This window comes from Podarcis cretensis, assembly GCF_951804945.1.
Source record: "Podarcis cretensis genome assembly, chromosome: 9".
Taxonomy (NCBI): domain Eukaryota; kingdom Metazoa; phylum Chordata; class Lepidosauria; order Squamata; family Lacertidae; genus Podarcis; species Podarcis cretensis.
In genome coordinates, this window is record NC_137178.1 from 73,260,719 (window position 1) to 73,285,609 (window position 24,891).

Below are 24,891 nucleotides of genomic sequence, written 5' to 3' on the forward strand. Positions count from 1 at the left end.
CAGCTAGAAAACCCCTGATTCAAAACTCATATGTGCTTAAAATTCACTCAATGGCTTTGGCAAGCCATATTACCCTAGCACCTTTCCCTGCAAAATAGGCATAACGATACCAGCCTACCTTGTAAAGATGGTAAGGCTTGCTGAGAAAATTTCAGCAAACCACCTTGGAGCACTCTAAAGTGCTCTACAGATGCTAAGTGTTCTACTTATCGTACTTCCTATCATGATGCTAAAACACAGATGATGATGTTGGTTGTTGATAGCTCCCAAGTGATCAGCTGTGAAGTGAGGACCACCAGAAAGCACTGGGACGGAATCCGTTTGTGCCGGATTTTGCCCTAAACCAAATACCTACTGCAGTAGAGGGTTTTTGCCTGGTAAAAGGTAAAGGAAGCGGGTGGCGCTGTGGTCTATACCACTGAGCCTCTTGGGGTTGCCGATCAGAAGGTCAGCGGTTCGGATCCCCGCGATGGCCTAAGCTCCCGTTGCTCTGTCCTAGCTCCTGCCAACCTAGCAATTCGAAATCACGCCAGTGCGAGTAGATAAATAGGTACCGCTGTGGTGGGAAGGTAAATGGCATTTCTCCGCGCTCTGGTTTCTGTCACGGTGTTCCGTTGTGCCAGAAGCAGTTTAGTGATGCTGGCCACATAACCTGGAAAGCTGTTTGTGGCCTGAAAGCGAGATGAGCACCGCAAGCCCATAGTCGCCTTTGACTGGACTTAACCATCCAGGGGTCCTTTTACCTTTTACCTTTTTTGCCTGGACTGCAGCTATGGAGGAAAGTGTTAAGTTCCCACATTACTCCTGCTGCAATCCCAATAATTATAAGCCACTTTAAAAAGAAGACGAGCACCTGAATGTTAAACGTATTAGCCTTCACATCTAGCTTGACTCTGTCTGCCTGTCTGTGTATCTGCAATACTTCCTTGTAATGTGTGTGAGAGAGGTTGGATGCATCACACTTGTCAGGGCAAAATCCTACAGTACTTGCACAGATCAAGCAAGCGCCCACAGGGAAATGCACCATTTAGCTGGTTTTGTACACACACACCCCTCCAGACCGTTACTCTTCAGCAGGTGGAGAGGGGTGGGACTGAAGCATTGAAAGGGTGGAGCTTGTGAGCAAATCCCTGCTCTCATCACATAAGCCCTTTTACAATTGATTAGGGTAATAAAGGCAAAGGTAAAGGGACCCCTGAAGGGACACGGGTGGCGCTGTGGTCTAAACCACAGAGCCTAGGGCTTGCCAATCAGAAGGTCAGTGGTTCGAATCCGTACGACGGGGTGAGCCCCTGTTGCTCGGTCCCTGCTCCTGCCAACCTAGCAGTATGAAAAAACGTTTAACCCACAGCGCCACCTGCATCCCTGATTAGGGTAATAGTGTTGGCTATTTGCAGTATGGTAGCGCTGCAGAGAGCTTGCTGGGGAGACCACGCATTAAAAAGAAAGGGACTCAAAAATAACTTAAACAAGGTTTTAATTACCAAAAAAAAAAACTCCTTATACACTGAATACATTAACAACAAACCAGACCCAACCCCCAGGGTAATGGGAGAGCTAGGTGCTGCTCCTTATATACTACATGCAAATGCTGACACACCTTAATCAATGCAACTCAGCAGCACCTGCTATGTTTCACAGCTGTAAAGCTGGGTCTCGTTATCTTGTTCTGGCCCTTGCTCTGGCCCCTTAAAGACATACACATTAGGTGGAACAGTGATGAACCTTTACATTTAAAGTAACCATTCAACAAATAGTTCCTAACAAATCCACCGCCATATTCCAAGACGAGAAATCTTGTGGGCTGCTGCCCTGAACAGAAAGTGCAAATGGTTCATTATCAAGAAGGAAAGTAATTCATTGACAACTGGGGTGCTTCCAGATAATGGAAATTATTATTTTTAAAGCAAAAACAGCAGTCTTAAGTTTGTAATTGTGTGGTGCATTTACAGGACCTGGAAATTCGGCTCAAGGAGGCTCATCAAACAACTAAGGAGGCAAAAAGTCTCACAAAAGCACTGGAGGAGGAGCTGATTATTGCCAAAGAGAGGCTTCTGTTGCAAGAAAATGAAATACTGCATAAAACAGGTAGGACTTGCTTCCGTGCAGGGAGATGCAGAAGCAGAACATTTATGAACGTGAACTTGGAAATTCCCAGTTCAAATATGACCCCAGCTATGAATTTTGTATGTAGGTTTGTTATGTATGCTGCTGCCCTCCCTGCTTCTGTCCCAACTGCAACATGAGAATAATAATACTGGCCTCGCCTTACAGGTCTCACAGCAACAGCCCTTAATGAACTATGTGAATGCAACACTTTTAAATACATTCATCCTCTTCATCATGCACATGAAAATCTCAGCACATCACATGGCATTTTTCACATTCACAGAAGCAATGGAAACGGTGCAGAACTCCCAAAGCAAGACCAGGAGCGAAGCGGAGGAACTAAAGAATCAGATCTTACCTTTTCAGCAAGCAGTGTCCAACAAACAGAGCCAAGGCAAGCAAGATGGTGGAGACATTCAGGTGCATAGCCTTCACATCTCTCCTACTTTATGCAGATGAAGTTCTACATGACGATGCAGTTTGATAGTGTTATGTACTGAGTTGAATAGGATCCAAATTGCAGCAGTCTGATTGGTCCTAGAACAATAGGATTCAGAATGCAGCAGTCTGATTGGTCCACAGGAGCCACCCAATCCAGCTTCAGGTGGAAGCGAATCCGCAACCTGATTGGCTTACAGGAGAATCCCGGAATTAGCCAATCACGTGAGGCCCATTGTGTAAATAATGTATATAAAGCAGACATTCTGGGGGAACTTCCATTCCTCCTCACCACTATGAGCTGAATAAAGAGCATGAAATCAACTCTCGACTCTGAGTATATTTCAGACAGACTAAGTTAACTGGAAGCCGTTCCTTCCATTTCCAGGTAAATTGCTCATGGTTCATTGGAGCTGGTCTGCAAAAGGGCCCAACAACCCTTTTTCATACCCACTTCATGACAAGAACAGGCCTTTTCTACAGTGGCTCCCTCTTTGTGGAATAATAAGAATAAGAATTTATTATTTATACCCCGCCCATCTGGTTGGGTTTTCCCAGCCACTCTGGGCGGCTTCCAACCAAATATTAAAATACAGTGGTCTGTTAAACATTAAAAGCTTCCCTAAACAGGGCTGCCTTCAGAATGATCTCCCTAGGGATGTTTTCTGTCTAAAGAGGCTCGCCTGCTCATTCCATATCTTCAGGAACCAGGCAAAAGTGTTTCTCTACATCTAGGCCGATGGCTGATTAAGCAACCCATGGCCATTCAAATGTGTTTGTAAGATGGGGGTTATTGGTTCGTTTTTGCTTATTTGTTACGTGTTTTGTGTTCTTACTTTGTATTTTAATGTTGTGAACCACCCTGTGACCTTCGGATGAAGAGCGGTATACAAATTTAAAAATAAAGTAAATACATTTCGTGGGACGTGGGTGGCGCTGTGGGTTAAACCACAGAGCCTAGGACTTGCCGATCAGAAGGTCGGCGGTTCGAATCCCCACGACGGGGTGAGCTCCCGTTGTTCGGTCCCAGCTCCTGCCAACCTAGCAGTTCAAAAGCACATCAAAGTGCAAGTAGATAAATAGGTACCGCTCCGGCAGGAAGGTAAACGGTGTTTCCGTGCGCTGCTCTGGTTCGCCAGAAGCGATTTAGTCATGCTGGCCACATGACCCGGAAGCTATACGCCGGCTCCCTCGGCCAATAAAGCGAGATGAGCGCCCCAACCCCAGAGTCGGCCACGACTGGACCTAATGGTCAGGGGTCCCTTTACCTTTTAAATACATTTCCCTGCCACCTTCCTCATTGTAAAAAGTGGTGGGAGTGGGTTTGTGGCACAAGATCTCCAAACCAACTCGTAATTGCAAGACATGAATTTGCTGGCATGTGGCTGAATCCCATCAAAATTAGCAACCACCTGGAAGTGCCCAAGTTCTTTCTGCACTTCTGGAATGTTCTGATGCCCTTGGGCTCCATTTTGTTATTGATGTTGGCTTCCCCTGGTCTAGTGGCTTCCTCTACTGGCAAGCCACTATGGTTTAAATATGATGGCTTAAGGAGTAAAGTATTGATGCTGTAGCTGGAATTATCTGAGGTCCAGCTCCGTATACCTGAAGGAGCATATCCACCCCCATCGTTTAGCCTGGACACTGAGGTTCAGCTCCGAGGGCCTTCTGGCGCTTCCCTCCCCGAGAGACGTGAAGTTACAGGGCCTTCTCGGTAGTGGCGCCCGTCCTGTGGAAAGCCCTCCCATCAGATGTCAAGGAAATAAACAACAATCCGACTTTTAGAAGACATCTGAAGGGAACCCTGTTTAGGGAAATTTTTAATGTTTGATGTTTGATGTTTTATCGGGAACTGCCCAGAGTGGCTGGGGAAACCCCGCCAGATGGGTGGGATATAAATAATAAACTGTTATTATTATAAATTATTATCTCCATCTCGAGACTACCGGTGCCTTCCACCTACATGTGGCGTGCTAGCACATCAGGAACAAGGGTTCTGGTCTAGTTTGTGACAGTCCAGCTTTCTGCAGACATTTCTCCCCTTTGATGTTTAGGGGTGTGCAGACTTCCAGCTTGTTGGATCTGCTTTTCTGTTTTTGGGGTGAAAGTTAGAGTGAAAGAGCTAGGAATTGGTTGCCAGTACCAGAACTAAGCTGAGCTCGCAGTCCTTTCAAACAGAGGGCTGTCCTTGGTTGGCTCCCTTCATTCCAGCAGCCTCACTTAGGTGATGGAAATAATTTTCTTGCTGCTGTTAAACGATTGGGAATCAGGAACACTTGGCAATCTCCTGCAAATCACCCTGAGATCTATCTGTATACAGTGGTACCTCAGGTTACAGACGCTTCAGGTTACAGACTCCGCTAACCCAGAAAAAGTACCTCGGGTTAAGAACTTTGCTTCAGGATGCGAACAGAAATCGTGCAGCGGTAGCAGCAGGAGGCCCCATTAGCTAAAGTGGTACCTCAGGTTAAGAACGGACCTCCAGAATGAATTAAGTTCTTAACCCAAGGTACCACTGTACAGTTCCGGAGGTCCGTTCCGGAGGTCCATTCTTAACCTGAAACTGTTCTTAACCTGAAGCACCACTTTAGCTAATGGGGCCTCCTGCTGCTGCTGCGCCGCCAGAGCACAATTTCTGTTCTCATCCTGAAGCATAGTTCTTAACCCGAGGTACTATTTCTGGGTTAGCAGAGTCTGTAACCTGAAGTGTACATAACCTGAAGCGTATGTAACCTGAGGTACCACTGTATTCCAATCTCACCCCAATGTATGCTTTAAAACCTCTTGCTTTAGTTGTAGTGTCTCTTATTTAATTGCCTGTCTTCAATAGCCTCCCCTATGTTGATAAATGTTTACCTGCATAGCTTGCATTTATATGTGTGCATTTGCTTTATTCCTTGAGTTAACCCTTTGGCCTTTCTCTGTGGTCACTTTAATTGATGTGGCTGCGCCTTGTCACTCCAGGTAACGGCAGGTTTGGAAAAAGCCGCCGTTAAGCCGCAGCAGAGGGAAGAGTTCCGCAAAAGCAAACACGAGCCAGGCGAGGAGAAGATTCGTTTGAAAGCACAGCTGGTGAAAGGTCTGGAAGACCTTGTGAAGAAGCACAGCCTTGAAATCAAATCAGCCCAAGCCTCCATGGACGCCGAGAGAAAAAAACTGCACAAGGTGGGATTGTTCTATTAATAGTGTGCTGTGATTCATCTGTTCCTTTAAATCTCTTTAGTCATGGTGACATCATTTAAATTGTTCTTACTAGACGGGGAGCTTTAAATCACAACGAGGATTTTATTGCTGTGTTTTTCTTTTTTAAAAAAGGAGCTGAGCTGATGTTTTCCTATGAAATGAAAGCTTTTGCAAGAGAGGAAGGAAGGAAGGTTAGCTTACCCTTGACAGGATTCTTGTATTCCCGGCATTGCTGTTGCTCGCCCGTGCTTCTCGTCATGACAGTGCAGTGATTAATGTAATCGCTGCCGCAACAAACAATGCAGATTGGAAATGTGTGCTCCAAACTACAGGTTTTAGGGTCCTTGCTTTTTCAAGCCTGGTATGATCCTCCTGGCTTGTTTTTCAAAACAAGAAGCGAGGAAGTGGCAGCACTGACTTGCCCTTGGATGGGGCAAAGGGTTCTTTAGCTCCTTCCTCTTCAGCATAAGCAGCAAGAGAGGCTTGCCCCAGGGCCGGCCCATGCATGGGGCAAGGTGAGGCGACTGCCTCAGGCCGCAGGATCCCCAAGAGCAGAAATCCCAATGTAGATATTTATTCCTCTCTTGTTCCTCTTGTAGATCTTCACTCACTTCTTCTTCTATGGATAGGAGGCGACACCATTTTGTGGTTTGCCTCAGGTGGCAAAATGTCTTGGGCCAGCCCTGGCTTGCCCTTATTCACAGGCCCCCTTCTTGCCTCGAGTGTCCTAAGTGGTTCCAGATAGATAATAAATGGCGGAGGGACAGGACCTGAATTGAAAGAAGATCTGGGTTATGCTGTTTATTTGGGGAAATAAGTGAATTTAAGACACCTGGAAGTTATTGGGGGGGGGTAATTAATATGGGAAATTGATGGGGAATGTAATTGATTGAGGGAAAGATCTGCTGGGAAACTAATTGGAGATGATCTGAAGTGGGATGCAAAGTAATTGAAAAATTGGTCTGGAGAGATTTGAATGGGAAATGAGTTGGCTGGTGACATTTAAGTTTTAAATTTGCATCTATATATGTCTATATTTTAGCATACACAAATGTGATGCCTATTTCTGTCTGTGGGGCCCAGGCCCTGAATCTTTAAATCTGTTATTGTCATCTGCCGTGGAGACCAAGCCAAAAGTAGAAACTCATGAAGAATTGAATATATTCCCCACCAGAAGTGTCCCCTAGTTCTTGGGAAAGAGATGAGTAACTATTCAACCTTTAGAAGACATCTGAAGGCAGCAATTGTATAGGGAAGTTTTTTAATGTTTAATGCTTTATTATGTTTTTATAGATGTTGGAAGCCGCCCGAGTGCCTGGGGTTAACAAATCATCATCATTATTGAAAATGAAATTAGTCAGTGTTGGATGGGCTGTTTTAGTGGTCCCCACAGAGATTTGCCTTGTCAGCTCCCTCTTCTTGGTTCACCAACAGGCAAACCCACTTTATATACCCAGAAGCTTTTCCCACCTAGTAATACTGATGCTGGTGGTGGTTTTGTCAGAGGGGATTTAGAAATCTTGGTCTTACGTGATGTAGAGCTTTCTGTATTGGAATGGCATTTTTTTTTTTTTTTGTGAGTTCAGTACATGTACAATACATAAGTAATAGTGGAAAGTTGTACTGTAGCCCTGGTCTCTCTCTACATATGCCACTGCAAGATTGTTGTCCAACTGCGCAGAAATCTCTGGCCAACCAGCTGCAAAGTGTGATCAAAGTGAGCTGATGCCTATATCCATAGTTCATTCCCAGCCAGCCAGGTCGACTTTCTTTCCACTTATTCCAAACTGGTTGCCCTGGTAACTCCAACATTCATGCAGAAATGCTAGGTAGGAGTTTGCAGTGTGCTTTAACTGAAGCCATGGGCTTTCTCCAGCACCCGGTGGCTACAGAAATTAATCACACAGAGGGAAGTGTCAGTCTGGGCAGTATTCTGCTTTCACGTGCATTGGAACAGGGACTAGCCATTAATCAAAGTCTGCCCTACCACAAGTCCAGCTGTGGATTTGTCTCAAGAGTCCATAACGGGTTTCTGCACCTTACACGCCATAGGGGTTGTTTTTTTTACAAACGTGTACTGATATTTGGCTATTGGGGTTTTTTCCCTTGGCTGGGTCTTTCTGGCTTCCGTTGGGTGTTTGTGGTTTGCTGACTAGAATCATAGAATTGTAGAGCTGGAACGAACCCTGAGGGTCCAGATACAGGCAAACTCGGCCCTCCAGATGTTTTAGGGCTACAACTCCCATCATCCCTAGCTAACAGGACCAGTGGTCAGGGATGATGGGAATTGTAGTCCCAAAACATCTGGAGGGCCGAGTTTGCCTATCCCTGATCTCCCTGCAATGCAGGAATATGTCCCTTACGAGGATCAAACCTGCAGCCTTGGCGTTATCCGCACCACTCTCCACAACTGAACTATCTTGTCAACTGATGGGACTATTAGGCAAATGACCTTGGAAATTCAGGTAGGCTGTGTCTCAGCAGCCTAAGTTTTTCAGGCGATGGAGCAAATGACCTCTGGGCTGGTTTGCTGTCTACTCCTGCCTGCTCCCTTCATCTAGACATAGTATAACTTGGGGGTCAGCAACCTTTTTCAGCCGTGGGCCGGTCCACCATCCCTCAGACCTTATGGGGGGCTGGACTATATTTTGGAGGGGGGGGAGTACGAATTCCTATGCCCCACAAATAACCCAGAGATGGATGCATTTTAAATAAAAGGACACATTCTACACATGTAAAAACACCAGGCAAGCTCCACAAATAACCAAGAGATGCATTTTAAATAAAAGGACACATTTTACTCATGTAAAAACACCAGGCAGGCTCCACAAATAACCAAGAGATGCATTTTAAATAAAAGGACACATTCTACTCATGTAAAAACACCAGGCAGGCTCCACAAATATATGTATATATATTTAATGATATTTTATTAATTTTACAATAAAACAATAAACATCAAAACATCAACAAACACCAACATTCAAGCAACAAAAACAATCAAAACATAACCAAAACAGAGGGGAAAAAACAATATTACACACCTAAGAAGACTTAAGAAAAATTTAACATAAAAAAGAAAAGAAAAAAAAGCTCTTTTCAAATTCATATCCTTTATAGCCTTATTTTCCTGACTTCCACCCGCCCTCCTTTCTTGTATTCCACTTTAAATTTAATTCAGCAAATTCATTTTTATTAGTTTAATCCTTTAAAAATTCCTTCAAATATGATATTGTTCAGATTTTCGTCCAATATCTATCCCTTCTTTCATACTCTTATTTATCTTATTCACTAGAACCTCTTCGTTTCATTTCAGTGTCCTCAACATTCAGAAATTTTACAATGTTTTTGTAGATAGTTTTTAAACTTCTTCCAATCTTCTTCCACCTGCTCTTCTCCTTGATCTCGTATTCTGCCAGTCATTTCCAGGCAGGCTCCACAAATAACCCAGAGATGCATTTTAAATAAAAGGACACATTCTACTCATGTAAAAACACATTGATTCCTGGACCGTCCGTAGGCCGGATTGAGAAGGCGATTGGGCTGGATCCGGCCCCCGGGCCTTAGTTTGCCTACCCCTGGTACAGTCATACCACATGTTACATTTGCTTCATGTTACTTTTTTTCAGGTTACGTCCCGCGGTGACCTGGAAGTACCGGAAAGGGTTACTTCCGGGTTTCGCCACTCACGCATGCACATAAGTGCTAAATCATGCTTCGTGCATGCGCACAAGCGCCAAATCGTGCCGCACCCCTGCGCAGATACGGCACTTCAGGTTGCACTCTTTTCATGTTGTGAATGGGCCTCCGGAACGGATCCCGTTCGCAACCAGAGGTACCACTGTATAGCTAAATCTTCACCTTTCCTGTTTAAATGTATCAAATCCACTACCAGTCTGATGTTATCTGCAGCTTGTCTCGTCTGTATAAACCCTGTTTGGTCATTTTCAATAATAGTTGATTTTGCTCTTTGCAGTCTATTTGCCAATATCGTTGTTAAGATTTTTGTATCAATGTTTATCAAAGAAATTGGGCGATTGTTGGCACATTGTATTAGGTCCTTGCCAGGCTTTGGAATAACAGTAATATAAGCCTGGTTAAATAGTGTTGAGCTGATTCCTTCTCTAAAGATCTCATCATATAAGTGATATATTGATCTCCTGTCACTTAGATAATATGTTTTATACCATTCCACTGGAAAGCAGTCTAGCCCAGGTGCTTTACCATTTGCCATATTTGAGATTGTTTCCCTAATCTCAGCTTCTGATATTGGAGACATCGGTAGTTGTTTTTGTGTGTTTTCTAGCCCTGGTAGTTTTATGTATAAGAATCTTTGTGTTTTATCCAGGAATGTCAAGAGCAAATTATTTCTAGCTGAATAGGAACCTTTGTTTTTTTAGGGGAAGAAACCCATTTCTTACTTTGAAATGTTGCTTACTGCAGCTATCCTCAGATTAAATCTAAATTTTCTCATCACTTATTCCCTTTGCGGGTGTTATGGCTCTCCTTTTTATTGCTTCTGCTCAGTACGTCTTAGAGCCTTGCTTGGTTGCTCTGAATCATCTTAAACTGCTCTGCTTTGAAATTTATCGGTCTCCACTAGGGACGAAGCCCTTGTCATCGGCACTCCCCACTTCCCTCCCCAATTCATAGTCTTTCAAGATCAGGCTGAAATATTGTATTCCGTCAGCAAGTTGGTTCAAGCAGGAAGAGTAAGTTCACTAGTATGCTAAATAGGGATATCCTAAGGCAATTCATACAAGATGAACATTCAGCTCTTTCCACTGTAAATGAGCTCTCAGCTTTTGCAGCTTCCCAAAGGACTCTGTGAGCTAGGCATTCAGCTCAGGGCTCAGAAGTTTAAATAACTGATTTGTGTGGTAGCATGATACTTGTTTGGGACATGGGTGGCGCTGTGGGTTAAACCACAGAGCCTAGGACTTGCTGATCAGAAGGTCGGCGGTTCGAATCCCCACGACGGGGTGAGCTCCTGTTGCTCGGTCCCTGCTCCTGCCAACCTAGCAGTTCGAAAGCACGTCAAAGTGCAAGTAGATAAATAGGTGCCGCTCCGGTGAGAAGGCAAACGGCGTTTCCGTGTGCCGCTCTGGTTCGCCAGAAGCAGCTTAGTCATGCTGGCCACATGACCCGGAAGCTGTACGCCGGCTCCCTTGGCCAATAAAGCGAGATGAGCGCTGCAACCCCAGAGTCGGTCACGACTGGACCTAATGGTCAGGGGTCCCTTTACCTTTACCTTTACCTTTATGATACTTGTTGGCTTTGGGTATTATACATATCTTAGCAGTATGCCCAGAAAATCAGAGTGCTAGGAGAAGCATCAAGCATCACATGGGAAGGAAGGGGGTAGGTGTGCCTGCCTCTCTAGCACTTTCACACACCTCGTGCTCAGCTCTGCTCAGCTCAGTTCAGTGGAACCTTATGCAGGAGAACTTCCCATCAACTCTTGAATGACTGGATGAATAATAATAATAATAATAATAATAATAATAATAATAATAATAAAAACAACAACAACAACAACAACAATAGTTTCCCCAGCCACTCTGGGCGGCTCCCAAAAGAATATTAAAAACACAATAAACCATCAAACATTAAAAACTTCCCTAAACAGGGCTGTCTTCAGATGTCTTCTAAAAGGCGGATAGTTGTTTATTTCCTTGACATCTGGTGGGAGGGCATTCCACAGGGCAGGCACCACCACCGAGAAGGCCCTGTAACTTCACTTCTCTCAAGGAGGGAACCGCCAGAAGGCCCTCGAAGCTGGACCTCAGTGTCCAGGCTGAACAATGGAGGTGGAGACGCTCCTTCAGGTATACTGGGCAAGTGAGAAGTGCAGGTTTTTGTGTCCCACTGGGAAAGTGCGAAGAACTATCACAGATAGAGGAATAAAGGAATTGACTTCCAAATCAGAAGGTGGCCTGGTTTTTAGCCAGACTTGAACCTTGAGTTTTCTTTTTCTACAGATCAAATGCTATGGCATGGGCACTGCTACAGAACATACCAGTCTGACCTGTTAAATACAGGCTTCTATTTGAAGTTGCAACTTGGCAAGCCTAATTATACTCATCTATGTGTGAATGGTTTTACTCGGGGTGGGGGGAGCTCAATGATTCAGAGAAAACGGTTCTGGTGCATTTCCCATTTTCTTCTCTTTTGATGGCTTGTCTAGACAAATCTAAATCTTATGCATGTTTACTCAGATGTAAGTCCCAGCAAGTTCAGTGGGGTTTGCTCCCTAATAAGAGGGATTGCAATCTTATTAAATGCAACACTATGAAATCTTGTAGAATGTGAAAGTGGGAGTGTACTAATATCCTTGTTGTTGTTTAGTCATTTAGTGGTGTCCGACTCTTCATGACCCCATGGACCAGAGCATGCCAGGCACTCCTGTCTTCCACTGCCTCCCGCAGTTTGGTCAAACTCATGCTGGTAGCTTTGAGAAACTAATATCCTTAGGTTGAGAAATTTGTTCCCAAGAATGCCACTGCTCCTAAACTACCTGGCCTAGCCTTATCCCAAACCTGTCAGTTTTCACTGCAGCAGCAGCTGATTTTATTTAATTTATTCAAGGTTATTTCTTAGCATTGGGAAGTCATGGTATAGCATTGTTCCCAGGGGCATTCTTGGAGTGGTAGGTGGCAGCCACACACAAAAAAATCTAAAAATATAGCCACCCCACCAAAATCCCTTAATGCACACACACTTTTGAGAAGACGGAGTGTTCTTGCGAAGATGGGGATATTTCAGATACTTTTAATGTTCTCCCACATGCCAGATTTAAGAAATGAGAAAAGTGTTATTCGTTCCTTTGGGTTCGGTGTACCTGTTTTGAGTGTGTGTTTTACATATTAAATATTGCTCCCTGTGCCTCTACACATTGTTTTGCTGTATAGTGCTCAAATATGACAATCGCTTGATTTTTCAATTTTAGGAGGTTCAGATACAGATAGAGGAAATAAAAAAGAAATATGAGAATGATATAAGACAGCTACAAAAGGAAAAAGAAGCAATAAATGGAAAGCTGGAAGACTGTTCTCTGGAGGTGTGTAAAGCATAAATCCATCTGTGATCATGCAAGCCATTTTAGTTTTTCTTCCTACCTGAAAAACTCTTGATGGGATTCATAAGCTTCAACTTATTCTTCAAGAAGGACTTCACAGGACTATAGCCTGAAACTATAGCCTGAAAAAAATGACTATGCTGATCATCATTTAAATAGGGTCCTCATTGATAGAATGACTTGGTTCTGTAATAGTACCAGCAACTCTGTGCAGTATATGATCCAGAGAATAATGGTTTGCTCTCTCCAAGGCATCATCTGCCCAGTATATTTTAAAACTTTATGGCTGGGAGGTTTTATTTCTTGCTATTAAAATGATCAGAGGTACAAAACTCTGACCGTTTATCTCCCATGAAGGTTGGAGAACAATCCAGGAAAATGAACTGCATTTCTCACCAATTCTCAGCCAATCATACGTGAATTCCTTGCAAAAGTCAAATTTTATATTGTTTTCTGCTTGTGGTAACCAAGCCTTGACATAAACAGAGCGTGCATCAGGGAGAGGATGGGGAGGAGAGATAAGGGGAGATTCTCCCATGGTTTATTGACTGGGCAACAAAGGGACAGGAGGGTATGCTTTTACCAGCCCAAATTTTGGCTTCACACCTAATGTGTATGTTCATTATTTCAGGCTGCAGTCCTATTTAGCTGGCAGCAAGCCCCATTAAAAGGGACGCGGATGGCGCTGTGGGTTAAACCACAGAGCCTAGGACTTGCTGATCAGAAGGTTGGCAGTTCGAATCCCCGCGACGGGGTGAGCTCCCGTTGCTTGGTCCCTGCTCCTGCCAACCTAGCAGTTCAAAAGCACGTCAAAGCGCAAGTACAGTGGTGCCCCGCAAGACGAATGCCTCGCAAGACGGAAAACCCGCTAGACGAAAGGGTTTTCCGTTTTGGAGGTGCTTCGCAAAACAAATTTCCTATGGGCTTGCTTCGCAAGACGAAAATGTCTTGCGAGTTCCTGCGGGTTTTTTCCCCTCCCCCCCTTTTTCTAAGCTGCTAAGCCGCTTATCAGCTGATCCGCTAAGCCGCTAAGCCGCTTATCAGCTGATCCGCTAAGCCGCTAAGCCGCTTATCAGCTGATCCGCTAAGCCGCTTATCAGCTGATCCGCTAAGCCCCTAAGCCGCTAATAGCGCTAATCCGCTAAGCCGCTAATAGCGCTAATCCGCTAAGCCGCTAATGGGCTTGCTTTGCAAGACGAAAAAACCGCAAAATGAAGAGACTCACGGAATGGATTCTTTTCGTCTTGCAAGGCACCACTGTATTTAAATAGGTACTGCTCCGGCAGGAAGGTAAACGGCGTTTCCGTGCGCTGCTCTCGTTCGCCAGAAGCGGCTTAGTCATGCTGGCCACATGACCCGGAAGCTGTACGCCGCCTCCCTCGGCCAATAAAGCCAACCCCAGAGTCAGCCACGACTGGACCTAATGGTCAGGGGCCCCTTTACCTTTACTTTTTAAGCCCCATTAAAATCAGTACGCATTACTTCTGAGTAGATATGGTTAGGATTCCACTATAAAAAGCATCCTCTCTTGCAGGCTTGCCCTGCTCATAATGAGAGGTGAACTGGGCCTCATCTGGAACAATTAGGATTATATCAGAGAAGCAGATGTTGCATCAGTGTGTGTTCCCCATGTTATGTGCCTTTTTTATCTTGCTAATTTAGGTTTTAAGGCTAGAGAATTTCATCAGGGAAAACCGAGACATCCCCAAATATGCAGAATTTCTTAAATCCCATGCCAGAAAAACTCATGAGCGGCAACAGGAGGTAAGGGGTGGACATTTGTTGGTCATTAAAGGGCCAAGCCAGCTTTTTCTGACTTCATATTGTAACCTAAATTGCTTCCATACTAGAGCCTGTTAGCATTTCCACAGTATTGCTTTCTGTAATTAATAGGAATCAAAATGGAGGTTCCACACAGCACAAATTTGGCAATACACTATTCTGCAGTGCTCTCACTATGGCAAAGATTCTCGCATAATCGTCCCTCACACATTAATTCTATAAGGTCTATGGCAACTTCTATTACAAGTTTATTGTTTGCAAGTTCAACCTGTTTTTTCCTGCATTCCTGTTGATTCCAACAAGGGGATTATTGTCACCTGAGTACCCTCTTGGGGTAATTAAATGTCAGCTTCTGTTTCCTTTTGCAAGGGAGGGAGAAGCTGTAATTAATGACTTCTCTTGTGTGTGTGAAGTAACACTGCTTTGCTAGTCAGAAAGCAAAGGAAGATAGGTAGTTTCAGTCTGGTTGGATTGTACTTATCAGCACCATTTCATTGCCAGGTTGGAACTTGGGAGTCTTGCTTTATCAATAACAAACTGCTAAATAAGGCTCTGCACCTATTGTCAGGAGTTCAGCCTACACTTGAGTAGGACCCTGGCAGAGACTAATAATAATAATAATAATAATAATAATAATAATAATAATAATCAATTATTTATACGCCACCCATCTGGCTGGGTTTCCCCAGCCACTCTGGGTGGCTTCCAACAGAACACTAAAATACAATAACCTATTAAACATTAAAAGCTTCTCTAAACAGGGCTGCCTTCAGATGTCTTCTAAAAGTTTGGTAGTTATTTTTCTCTTTGACATCTGGTGGGAGGACGTTCCACAGGGCGGGTGCCACTACTGAGAGGGCCCTCTGCCTGGTTCCCTGTAACTTGGCTTCTCGCAGCGAGGGAACCACCAGAAGGCCCTCGGCACTGGACCTCAGTGTCCGGGTGGAACGATGGAGGTGGAGACGCTCCTTCAGGTACACTGGACTGAGGCCGTTTAGGGCTTTAAACGTCAGCACAACACTTTGAATTGTGCTTGGAAACGTACTGGGAGCCAGTGTAGGTCTTTCAAGACCGGTGTTATATGGTCTCGGCGGCCGCTCCCAGTCACCAGTCTAGCTGCTGCATTCTGGATTATTTGTAGTTTCCGGGTCACCTTCAAAGGTGACCACATAGAGTGCATTGCAGTAGTCCAAGTGAGAGATAACCAGAGCATGCACCACTCTGGTGAGACAATCTGCGGGCAGGTAGGGTCTCAGCCTGCGTACCAGATGGAGCTGATAATGACTGGCATGTTCCCTCCCTCCTGGTCAATCATTCGGTAGCTTCATAAGCTTTCTTCAGCCCGAACATCACAGCGACAGATGCCAACAGACACCGGCACACTTAGGGATCCGCAGAGTCTTCGCAGCTTGCATAACAGACCTCAGCAACTCAGCATTTTGGCTAATCTACTTTATGTACATATAAACACACATGGAGCACTGCAACATGGCTCCCCCTCTCTCTAGCATCAGACAGCAAAGAGGAAAAAGAACAAAGGACAATAGTCCCACTTCATGGAACACAGTAACACAAACATCCTGTCTCCGTCACTTCCCACTATGTGGAGTCAAAACATATACCGTCATGTGAAAGACAAAAATCCCATGACTGCAGTCATTGAGCAGCAATTCTAACATCTATGGCTCCAGGTTTTAAAGTGATAAAGTGATTTCGTTCAAAGTGGTAGAGCTGATCTTCAGGTTGTATCCTAGCAACCTTAGGTTCTTCCACATGGCATTTATTGTGGACTTCTCGTTCATGAAAGTTTTGTTCAGCATCTATTCTAGCTGATGACATCTTCATCAAAATGCCATCTGATATTCTCTCCCCCCCTCCCGTTTAATCCAAATGTGCCATTTCCATCATTGTTTTTACCTTCTGAATTTCTGCAGAAACCGTAACCATTGAAGAAGTGAGGAAATAATATGGAATGGTATTTTGATGAGGACAATGTCATGCAGACACTGGGTGACTTGTGTGTGTGAGCAGCCATGAATCAACAGTAAACTGCTGTGTGGAAGCTTCCTAAGGGGAAATAAGTTGTCTCTGGGAGACCTAGCAGTGCCTACAGACATGGCTGATCAGATTGTTGCCTTCCATCACATCCTGTTAGAGCCATTAGATTGAAATATTTGCCTTTGGGAAAGCACAGTTTGCATTTGTTGTTGTTTAGTCGTTTAGTCATGTCCGACTCTTTGTAACCCAATGGACCAGAGCACACCAGGCACTCCTGTCTTCCACTACCTCCCACAGTTTGGTCAGACTCATGCTGGTAGCTTCGAGAACACTGTCCAGCCATCTCGTCCTCTGTCGTCCCCTTCTCCTTGTTCCCTCAATCTTTCCCAACATCAGGGTCTTTTCCAGGGAGTCTTCCCTTCTCATGATGTGGCCAAAGTATTGGAGCCTCAGCTTCACGATCTGTCCTTCCAGTGAGCACTCAGGGCTGATTTCCTTCAGAACGGATAGGTTTGATCTTCTTGCAGTCCATGGGACTCTCAAGAGTCTCCTCCAGCACCATAATTCAAAAGCATCAATTCTTCGGCGATCAGCCTTCTTTATGGTCCAGCTCTCACTTCCATACATCACTACTGGGAAAACCATAGCTTTAACTATACAGACCTTTGTTGGCAAGGTGATGTCTCTGCTTTTTAAGCAGAGACCTCTGGTCAAACAGGCTTTGCAAGTTTTTGAAACCATATAAAAACCTGCAAAGCCAATTTACCAGAGACAAAAGTGAAATGAGTAAACGCACCACAAGCAGCTATTTCTCTAACACTGCCTGCCTCCAGGCTTAGCTGAACTTGCTCAATTAATTTGTACCCAGCTAATTTGATCTTTCTGTTGGCATTCAGAGTATTTTCAATCATTGATTCCTCCCCTGGTACCTTCTTAACCTACAAAAGCACAAGTGGAGTTCAGATGCTCAGTATTCTCCATAAATGTTTTATTTGCAGGATCTGAGATGAAAGCCTTTTTCCCTTTAAACGAGGGAAATGTGAACTGTTAATCCCTAACATTTTGCTTTAAAGTTATTCTGTGCAACTTCCGTTCCTTCATTATCAGAGCTCAGGAGGAGGAGAGACACCCAGGGGGTGCATTAACATTTATGTGCTTCACACCTACACAAACAGACGAGGGTAACAACTATCAGCAGCTTTCTAGGCTAATTTTGAAAGGAAATAAGCCCCCCTGCCTCTCTGGATTTGTTTGTTTTTCTCTTGCGTGATCAGAATTGGGACTGCCAGTGAAAAGGAAATACCATCTTTCCTTTTCTTGATTTGTTCCATTGCTTTATTTATACATGCAGCTTATTTCTATATCGCCTTTTGCACAGTGGCTCCAAACAGGGGAAGAAGAAAAAAATGCCGGGCAGGGATGGTGCTGTGGGTTAAACCACAGAGCCTAGGACTTGCTGATCAGAAGGTTGGCGGTTCGAATCCCCGCGACGGGGTGAGCTCCCGTTGCTCGGTCCCTGCTCCTGCCAACCTGGCAGTTCGAAAGCATGTCAAAGTGCAAGTAGATAAATAGGTACCGCTCTGGCAGGAAGGTAAACAGCGTTTCCGTGCGCTGCTCTGGATATTTATGGATATTTACGGACTGGTTTTATTGCTGTAAGCCTCCTTGTATTTTATGAAACAGCAGGTTATAGGTTTTCAAATAAATAAATAAATCACAGTGGCTTGGATAACCTTGCTTAGTCTGGGAAATTTAGCCAAGACCAATAGGAATATGCTTGCTATGGATCCAGTCTGGCAACAATCTCACTGCTGTTGCAATTATAATATTTATGAACAAGTGAATAAAAGTTTTATGGTAATAGCATACCAGTATAGACTGTCATGGTGCTGTCAGCTCCTGGCTGGTTGCCCAGGGAAGTATAAAGACAAGAAAAAGTTTGTCGCGGTCCTTTTTTATTTCAAACTTTACAGGGAGAGGCTATAGAACCCAGCTTCTGGGATAATGACGTTGTCCTGAGTGAATCTCCGTCCCTCTTCTCTCCCACTTCCTCATTTGTCGTCGTCATCTCTACGGGTACCGCTAAGTGCCCTCTGTCATTGAGCTCTTTACTTTTAAGGCTCGCCGGGTTATGGGAGATGGTGGGTCTGGGGTGCTTTCTAGTGACAACGTGTCAGCCAGGTGTTGTTCTGGCTCTCCCATGATTTCCCGGCTTTCCCCCTTATCTGCCTCTGAGCTGTAACCTCCCGCAAACCACTGTTGTAAATCTATATGAAATATACAGTGGTACCTCAGGTTAAGTACTTAATTCGTTCTGGAGGTCCGTTCTTAACCTGAAACTGTTCTTAACCTGAAGCACCACTTTAGCTAATGGGGCCACCCGCTGCTGCCACGCCTCCGCTGCGCGATTTCTGTTCTCATCCTGAAGCAAAGTTCTTAACCCAAGGTACTGTTTCTGGGTTAGCGGAGTCTGTAACCTGAAGCGTATGTAACCTGAAGCGTATGTAACCCGAGGTACCACTGTACTCAGAGTCAAGAGTGGATTTCATGTTCTTTATTCAGCTCATAGTGGTGAGGAGGAATGGAAGTTCCCCCAGGATGTCTGCTTTATATACATTATTACACAAAGGGCCCCACGTGATTGGCTAATTCCAGGATTCTCCTGCAGGCCAATCAGGTTGCGGATTCACTTCCACCTTGAGCTGGATTGGGTGGTTCCTGTGGACCAATCAGACTGCTGCATTCCGAATCCTATTGTTCTAGGACCAATCAGACTGCTGCATTCTGAATCCTATTCAACTCAGTACATAACACTATACTATCTTCCTCTCCCTCTCCCTGCCTCCGTCTGAAGGGTCAGGATGGAGAGGCAGTCTTCACCACTCCTCCTCCTCTGCCCTGATCCTGACATCAACTTACTTAAGGGCATCAAAATTGAGTGTGGTCCTGTGATGTCTGTACTGGATAAAGATGGGTCCGTGGTCTGAAAAGGGTATGTCAACAGATGGCTGCCTGAAATTTGCTCAGTTGGGTTGGATAGCTTCCCTGAGCTTACAGATTAACTTGACGGGACATTCGCCGAAGCCTTAAGAAGCATGTCTCTGGGGCTTCCCATTCTGTTTCCTGTGATAAGTGATTTGGTATCCTGGGCATGGATACCATAGTAAAAGCAGGGCTTTTCAAAGCTGGAACTCAGTTCTGGCACTTCTCAGGTGGGCATCATTGCCATTATAAGAGAACAAGGGAAGCATTTGTGGTGAGTTCTGGCACCTCTTTTTCTAGAAAAATAGCGCTGAGTGAAAGTATCCGTGAGTCTCTCCAGCCCAACAAAAATGAAAATTGTTTTCAACGAGACGGTTGAAATTGGATGGATAATGTTGGCTCAGATGACTTACGTGTTTAGTTTGTGTTCATGATTCCCCTACCTCTTTCCAGTGTAATTTTAAGCTAAATATTTGGCTATGTGCCTGACTAAATTAAGGAAACCGCATTTGATTCTGTCAACCCATGTGTGTCTGACAAGTCAGATGGTTGCAGTCATTTTTATTCTGGTCTGTGGGGTGTCAGGGAGAGGGGAATGAAGACCAAAGAAAGTTTTGGAGAACTGAGCCATGGAGACTCATACGGCAGAACCCTGAGGTATTTATGCTCAAAGGGCTGCACTGATTTCTTCCCCACCACCCCTAAAACTGATCAAAGGGATGTGGCAAAAAGCTTCCGCATATCACAAATTTGAGGCAAGTGGGTGGAAAGGGATTGACAGTCAGCAACAGCAGTAGGCTGGGAAAAAGTGGCACTTCCATTTCCATATACAGCCTAGGACCCTCGTACCTACGGGACCGCCTCTCCTGGTGTGTCCCACGGAGGACCTTACGGTCTTCAAACGAAAACATCTTGGAGATCCCGGGCCACAGGCAGGTTAGGCTGGCCTCAACCAGAGCCAGGGCTTTTTCGGCCGTGGCCCCAATCTGGTGGAACGTTCTGTCAGAAGAGACTAGGGCCCTGTGGGACTTGACATCTTTCCGCAGGGCCTGCAAGACAGAGCTGTTCCACCAGGCCTTTGGCCAAGGAACAGTCTGACCCCCTCCTTCGGTAATCCTCATAGAACTCTAGCCCAATGTTTGCCATTAATTTGATTCTGAATTGATTTCAAAATGAATTGATTTTAGAATGCTGTGCTACTTTTATTGTTGTTAGCCGCTCTGAGCCCCGCTTTGGCTGGGGAGGGCGGGATATAAATAAATTATTATTATTATTATTATTATTATTATTATTATTAACTGGCCACACTGCCTTTGAAACGTCAACCTAGTACTTTGAGAATATTCCCCCTCCCCACATACATTCTGAGAGGGGAAATGGTAATGGGGGAGGGTGTGTAGTAATGGGAGGGGGAACAATTACACTCCATTTGAAAAACTTGGGAGAGAAGGCTTAGTATGTACGATAACATCCTAACTGAAGCTTTATCTTGGCATTTATTGTTTAGTCCCAGGACGCATTTGTAAAACAGAAAGACATCGCCAAACAACATAAAGAGAGAGCAAAAGGCAGAGAACAGCCAGCAGCTCCTTCTGGTGCCAAAAATGAAGAGAAGTCCAGGTATTTAGTGGGGTGGGAGTCCTAATCCACTCTAAAGACTGTAAACTTCAAGTCTGGTAATTATTGTGTCGGAAGATACAGTGGTGCCTCGCAAGACGAAATTAATCCGTTGCGCGAGTCTCTTCGTCTTGTGGTTTTTTCGTCTTGCGAAGCATGGCTATTAGCGGCTATTAGCGGCTTAGCGGCTATTAATGGCTTAGCAGCTTTAAGAAAAAGGAAACGAACTCGCAAGATGTTTCGTCTTGCGAAGCAAGCCCATAGGGAAATTCGTCTTCCGGAATGACTCAAAAAACGGAAAACTCTTTCGTCTAGCGAGTTTTTCGTCTTGCGAGGCATTCGTCTTGCGGGGCACCGCTGTACTGGTATTCTTTTCGTAATGCAACAAATACTCTTTCTTCAAGGTTGGACTCTGGAGGTGCACCAAAAAGAGAAGTCAGGCATACCGTTGCCAGTTTCCAGAAGGAGAAGGCCAAAGAAATACAAGCTTTGCAAGAGGAATGGTACTACCAAAAGACAGAATTGCAAGCTCAAGTACAGTGGCGAATTCTGTATTGCTATTTCATGACAAATGCATTCCTTTGAACAGCAGGCCAGCTACATATGTAAAACTCAGCCCAGTGCATAGAGAAATGACAGTAAACCTCAGCCATGGGACCGAAAGCCCTGTGCCTTCAGCCGCGCTATAATTGTGTCACACATAGAAGTCTGCCTCTACAAGTTAAAGAAAGACCCTTGTCAGATCTGAGATCAGCTGCAAATGATGACTCATCAGCTTTCAGCTGAACTTACATCTAGAGCTTTTGCAAGGACAAAAATGGAATAAGATCTAATACATTGCCCCAAGCTCCTTGTAGAATAGGCAGGATCCATGGAGCATAAGAATGTGGCAGGCACCTCTCCATTTTGGCTACGAGAGGATGCTCCAAGCAGTGATCTCTTTTGCTCATGGAGAGAAACTTTCAGGTTAACTTGGCTTCATTGCTATGTGGAGAGTTGAACACAGATGGAAAAGGGGATGTGTCATGTAATGCGGGTGGCGCTGTGGTCTAAACCACAGAGCCTAGGGCTTGCTGATCAGAAGGTCGGCGGTTCAAATCCCTGTGACAGGGTGAGCTCCCGTTGCTCGGTCCCAGCTCCTGCCAACCTAGCAGTTCGAAAGCACGTCAAAGTGCAAGTAGATAAATAGGTACCACTCCGGCGGGAAGGTAAACGGCATTTCCGTGCGCTGATCTGGTTCGCCAGAAGCGGCTTAGTCATGCTGGCCACATGACCCGGAAGCTGTACGCCAGCTCCCTTGACCAATAAAGCAAGATGAGCGCCACAACCCCAGAGTCATCCGCGACTGGACCTAATGGTCAGGGGTACCTTTACCTTTTAAGGCTGGTAGAAGCAAGTAAGCCTAGCTTACCTGAGAATACATTTTCAAAGAATAATAAAGGATATTTTCTTTTGAACAAGTTGTTCTTTGAAAGGGCTTGTGATGGGAGGTAACTGCTGTGATTAATGACTGTGTCTTGTTGGATTCTAATATTTGAAGGTTGCGCAGCTGAAGGAAGCTTTAGAACAGCAAGCAAATGCTTTCAAGGAAGCCCTCGAAGAACAGGAGCTACTATCCAGCAAGGAGAGAGAAAAGCTTCTGCAAGATCTTCAGGACACCATTAAGCAAAGCCAAGATATTAAAGTGCAGCTGGAGGTGTCTCACCAAAGAGCCATAAATCTCCTGGAGAAAAGCAAAAATCAAGAGCTTGAGGTTAGATTTGTACTGCCAGTGCTGATTTACCGTATTTTTTGCTCCATAAGAGGCACCTAGTTTTTAGAAGGGAAATGCAAGAAAAAAAAATATTCTTTAAAGGGAGCACTGAGCAGAGCCTGTATGCATCCCAGGCTCTGCTCAGAGCTCCCTTTCACAAGCCGCGTAGAGCCTGTCACTGATGGGCTGCCCTTCTTCCTCCTCGGGGAAAAGCCCCCAAGAGCCGCACACATGCTCTTTAAAGGGAGTAGAAGAAGAAGAGTTTGGATTTGATATCCCGCTTTATCACTACCCTAAGGAGTCTCAAAGCGGCTAACATTCTTCTTTCCCTTCCTCCCCCACAACAAACACTCTGTTAGGTGAGTGGGGCTGAGAGACTTCAGAGAAGTGTGACTAGCCCAAGGTCACCCAGCAGCTGCATGTGGAGGAGCGGGGAATCAAACCCGGTTCACCAGATTGCAAGACTACCACTCTTAACCACTACACCGCGGATCTTGGGGGCTTTTCCGGGAGGTGGGGGAAGGGACAGAGGGGCTAAGCCAGAAGCTAGAACAGCAAGAGGGAGCGCTGCGCAGCAATTCCTCTCGCTGTTCTGGCTTCTGGGATAGCCGCGCAGCCTTCATCTGCTCCATAAGACGCACACACATTTCCCCTTACTTTTTAGGAGGGAAAAAGTGTGTCTTATAGAGTGAAAAATACGGTATTTTCCTTTATTCTGAGCCTTAACCATTTGAGGATCAAAGTCACAGCAGATAAATGTTCCCCCAGCTTCTGGGCATGGCAGTTGTGTTCTTGAATAGAGATGGACATGAAAGCTAGCAACAGATATAAAAGAATTTGGCTCTGAGAGATTTGGATGGTTTACAGTGTATTCCTTTACATGTCTACTCAGAATGCTGTGGAAATCACTGGGACTTGCTCTTAAGTAAATGGATGGAGGATTGCAGCCTTATTGATCTTTCCTGGTTTCTCCAGACCAATCTCCTCCTAACTAACCAGTGCAAGAGAAGGCTAGTGCAGACATGGTTGGGTCTGATCTTAACCACGATTAAAAGGCTGAGAGGTCTGTGGGGTAAATCCTCTCTCAGCAACTCGGGATTGAATCAATGGTGTCAAATCAAATCCATCTGACTCTCTCCCCATCAAGGGCTGTAAGACCATTAATCTGAAAACAGAAATCCACAACCGTTACAGAAGAGTAAACTAGAATAGACTTGGGTTATTTGGGTAAACTTGAGAACCAAAAGGATTGAGCCAACAGAGTTCGAATTTAAACATTCCACCGCTAAAAATCCATGATCAGTCAACACTTCCACTTACAACAGGAGTTTAAGGCTTGAATTTTTCCTTGTTTGCAGGAAGCAGAGGAGTCCTGGAAGCAGAAATATAACGATGGCTTCAATATCCAACAGCAGTCGCACAGCCTGGAAATGCAGGCATTGGAAGAGAAGGCGAGAGAAGAGTTGGAGAGCAAACTTGAGAGGATACAGAAGCAGCAGTCACTGCTGATAGGTACAACATTAAACAAGTCACTTTGATAGTGACTAGGGCACTTGACAATTATTCACTCAATTGTTTCCCTTGGGTTGTATTCAACTAAGTTTTACTCAGAGTAGACCCACTGAAATTAATGGACTTAACTAATGAAACCTGCCCATGATGGTACCTGATCCATGGAAAGCTGCCACTTCCAACTATTGCCACATGGAAGGTTTGGCTCTCTGCCATGCTAGGAGGCATCCATTTCCCCACTTCTTCTTCTTCTTAACACATAACAGTTGCCAAAGTTTCCATGTGGAAATTGTTGGAAATTGCTGCTTACTATGGATCAAGTAGCACCTTGGGCAAGTTTTTCACACAATATGTTCAAGTGCTTGTGAGACTAGGCCCCAGAACGATTCTTTGATGAAGCTGCTGCTGTTGTTTTAAATGCCAATTGTCTGTGAATAAT

At 44.8% G+C, this 24,891-nt stretch overlaps 1 protein-coding gene and 1 long non-coding RNA gene across 4 annotated transcripts in view; both read left to right on the top strand.

The window, feature by feature from the left end:
* The window catches only part of LOC307224693, a 146,624-nt gene that overhangs the window by 39,608 nt on the left and 82,125 nt on the right, over window positions 1-24,891 (top strand). The window lies entirely within an intron of this gene.
* Window positions 1-24,891, top strand: part of FAM184B (family with sequence similarity 184 member B) — a 78,325-nt gene that overhangs the window by 38,924 nt on the left and 14,510 nt on the right. For 2 of the 3 annotated variants that reach the window (XM_079991518.1, XM_079991519.1), the window contains exons 3-11: window positions 1,953-2,088; window positions 2,393-2,529; window positions 5,512-5,712; window positions 12,680-12,790; window positions 14,471-14,572; window positions 21,078-21,190; window positions 21,592-21,721; window positions 22,728-22,940; window positions 24,299-24,452. In XM_079991518.1, coding sequence (XP_079847644.1) covers window positions 1,953-2,088; window positions 2,393-2,529; window positions 5,512-5,712; window positions 12,680-12,790; window positions 14,471-14,572; window positions 21,078-21,190; window positions 21,592-21,721; window positions 22,728-22,940; window positions 24,299-24,452 — 1,297 coding nt within the window. The remainder of the gene's footprint in view (window positions 1-1,952; window positions 2,089-2,392; window positions 2,530-5,511; window positions 5,713-12,679; window positions 12,791-14,470; window positions 14,573-21,077; window positions 21,191-21,591; window positions 21,722-22,727; window positions 22,941-24,298; window positions 24,453-24,891) is intronic. The other variant, XM_079991520.1, reaches the window with a different exon arrangement.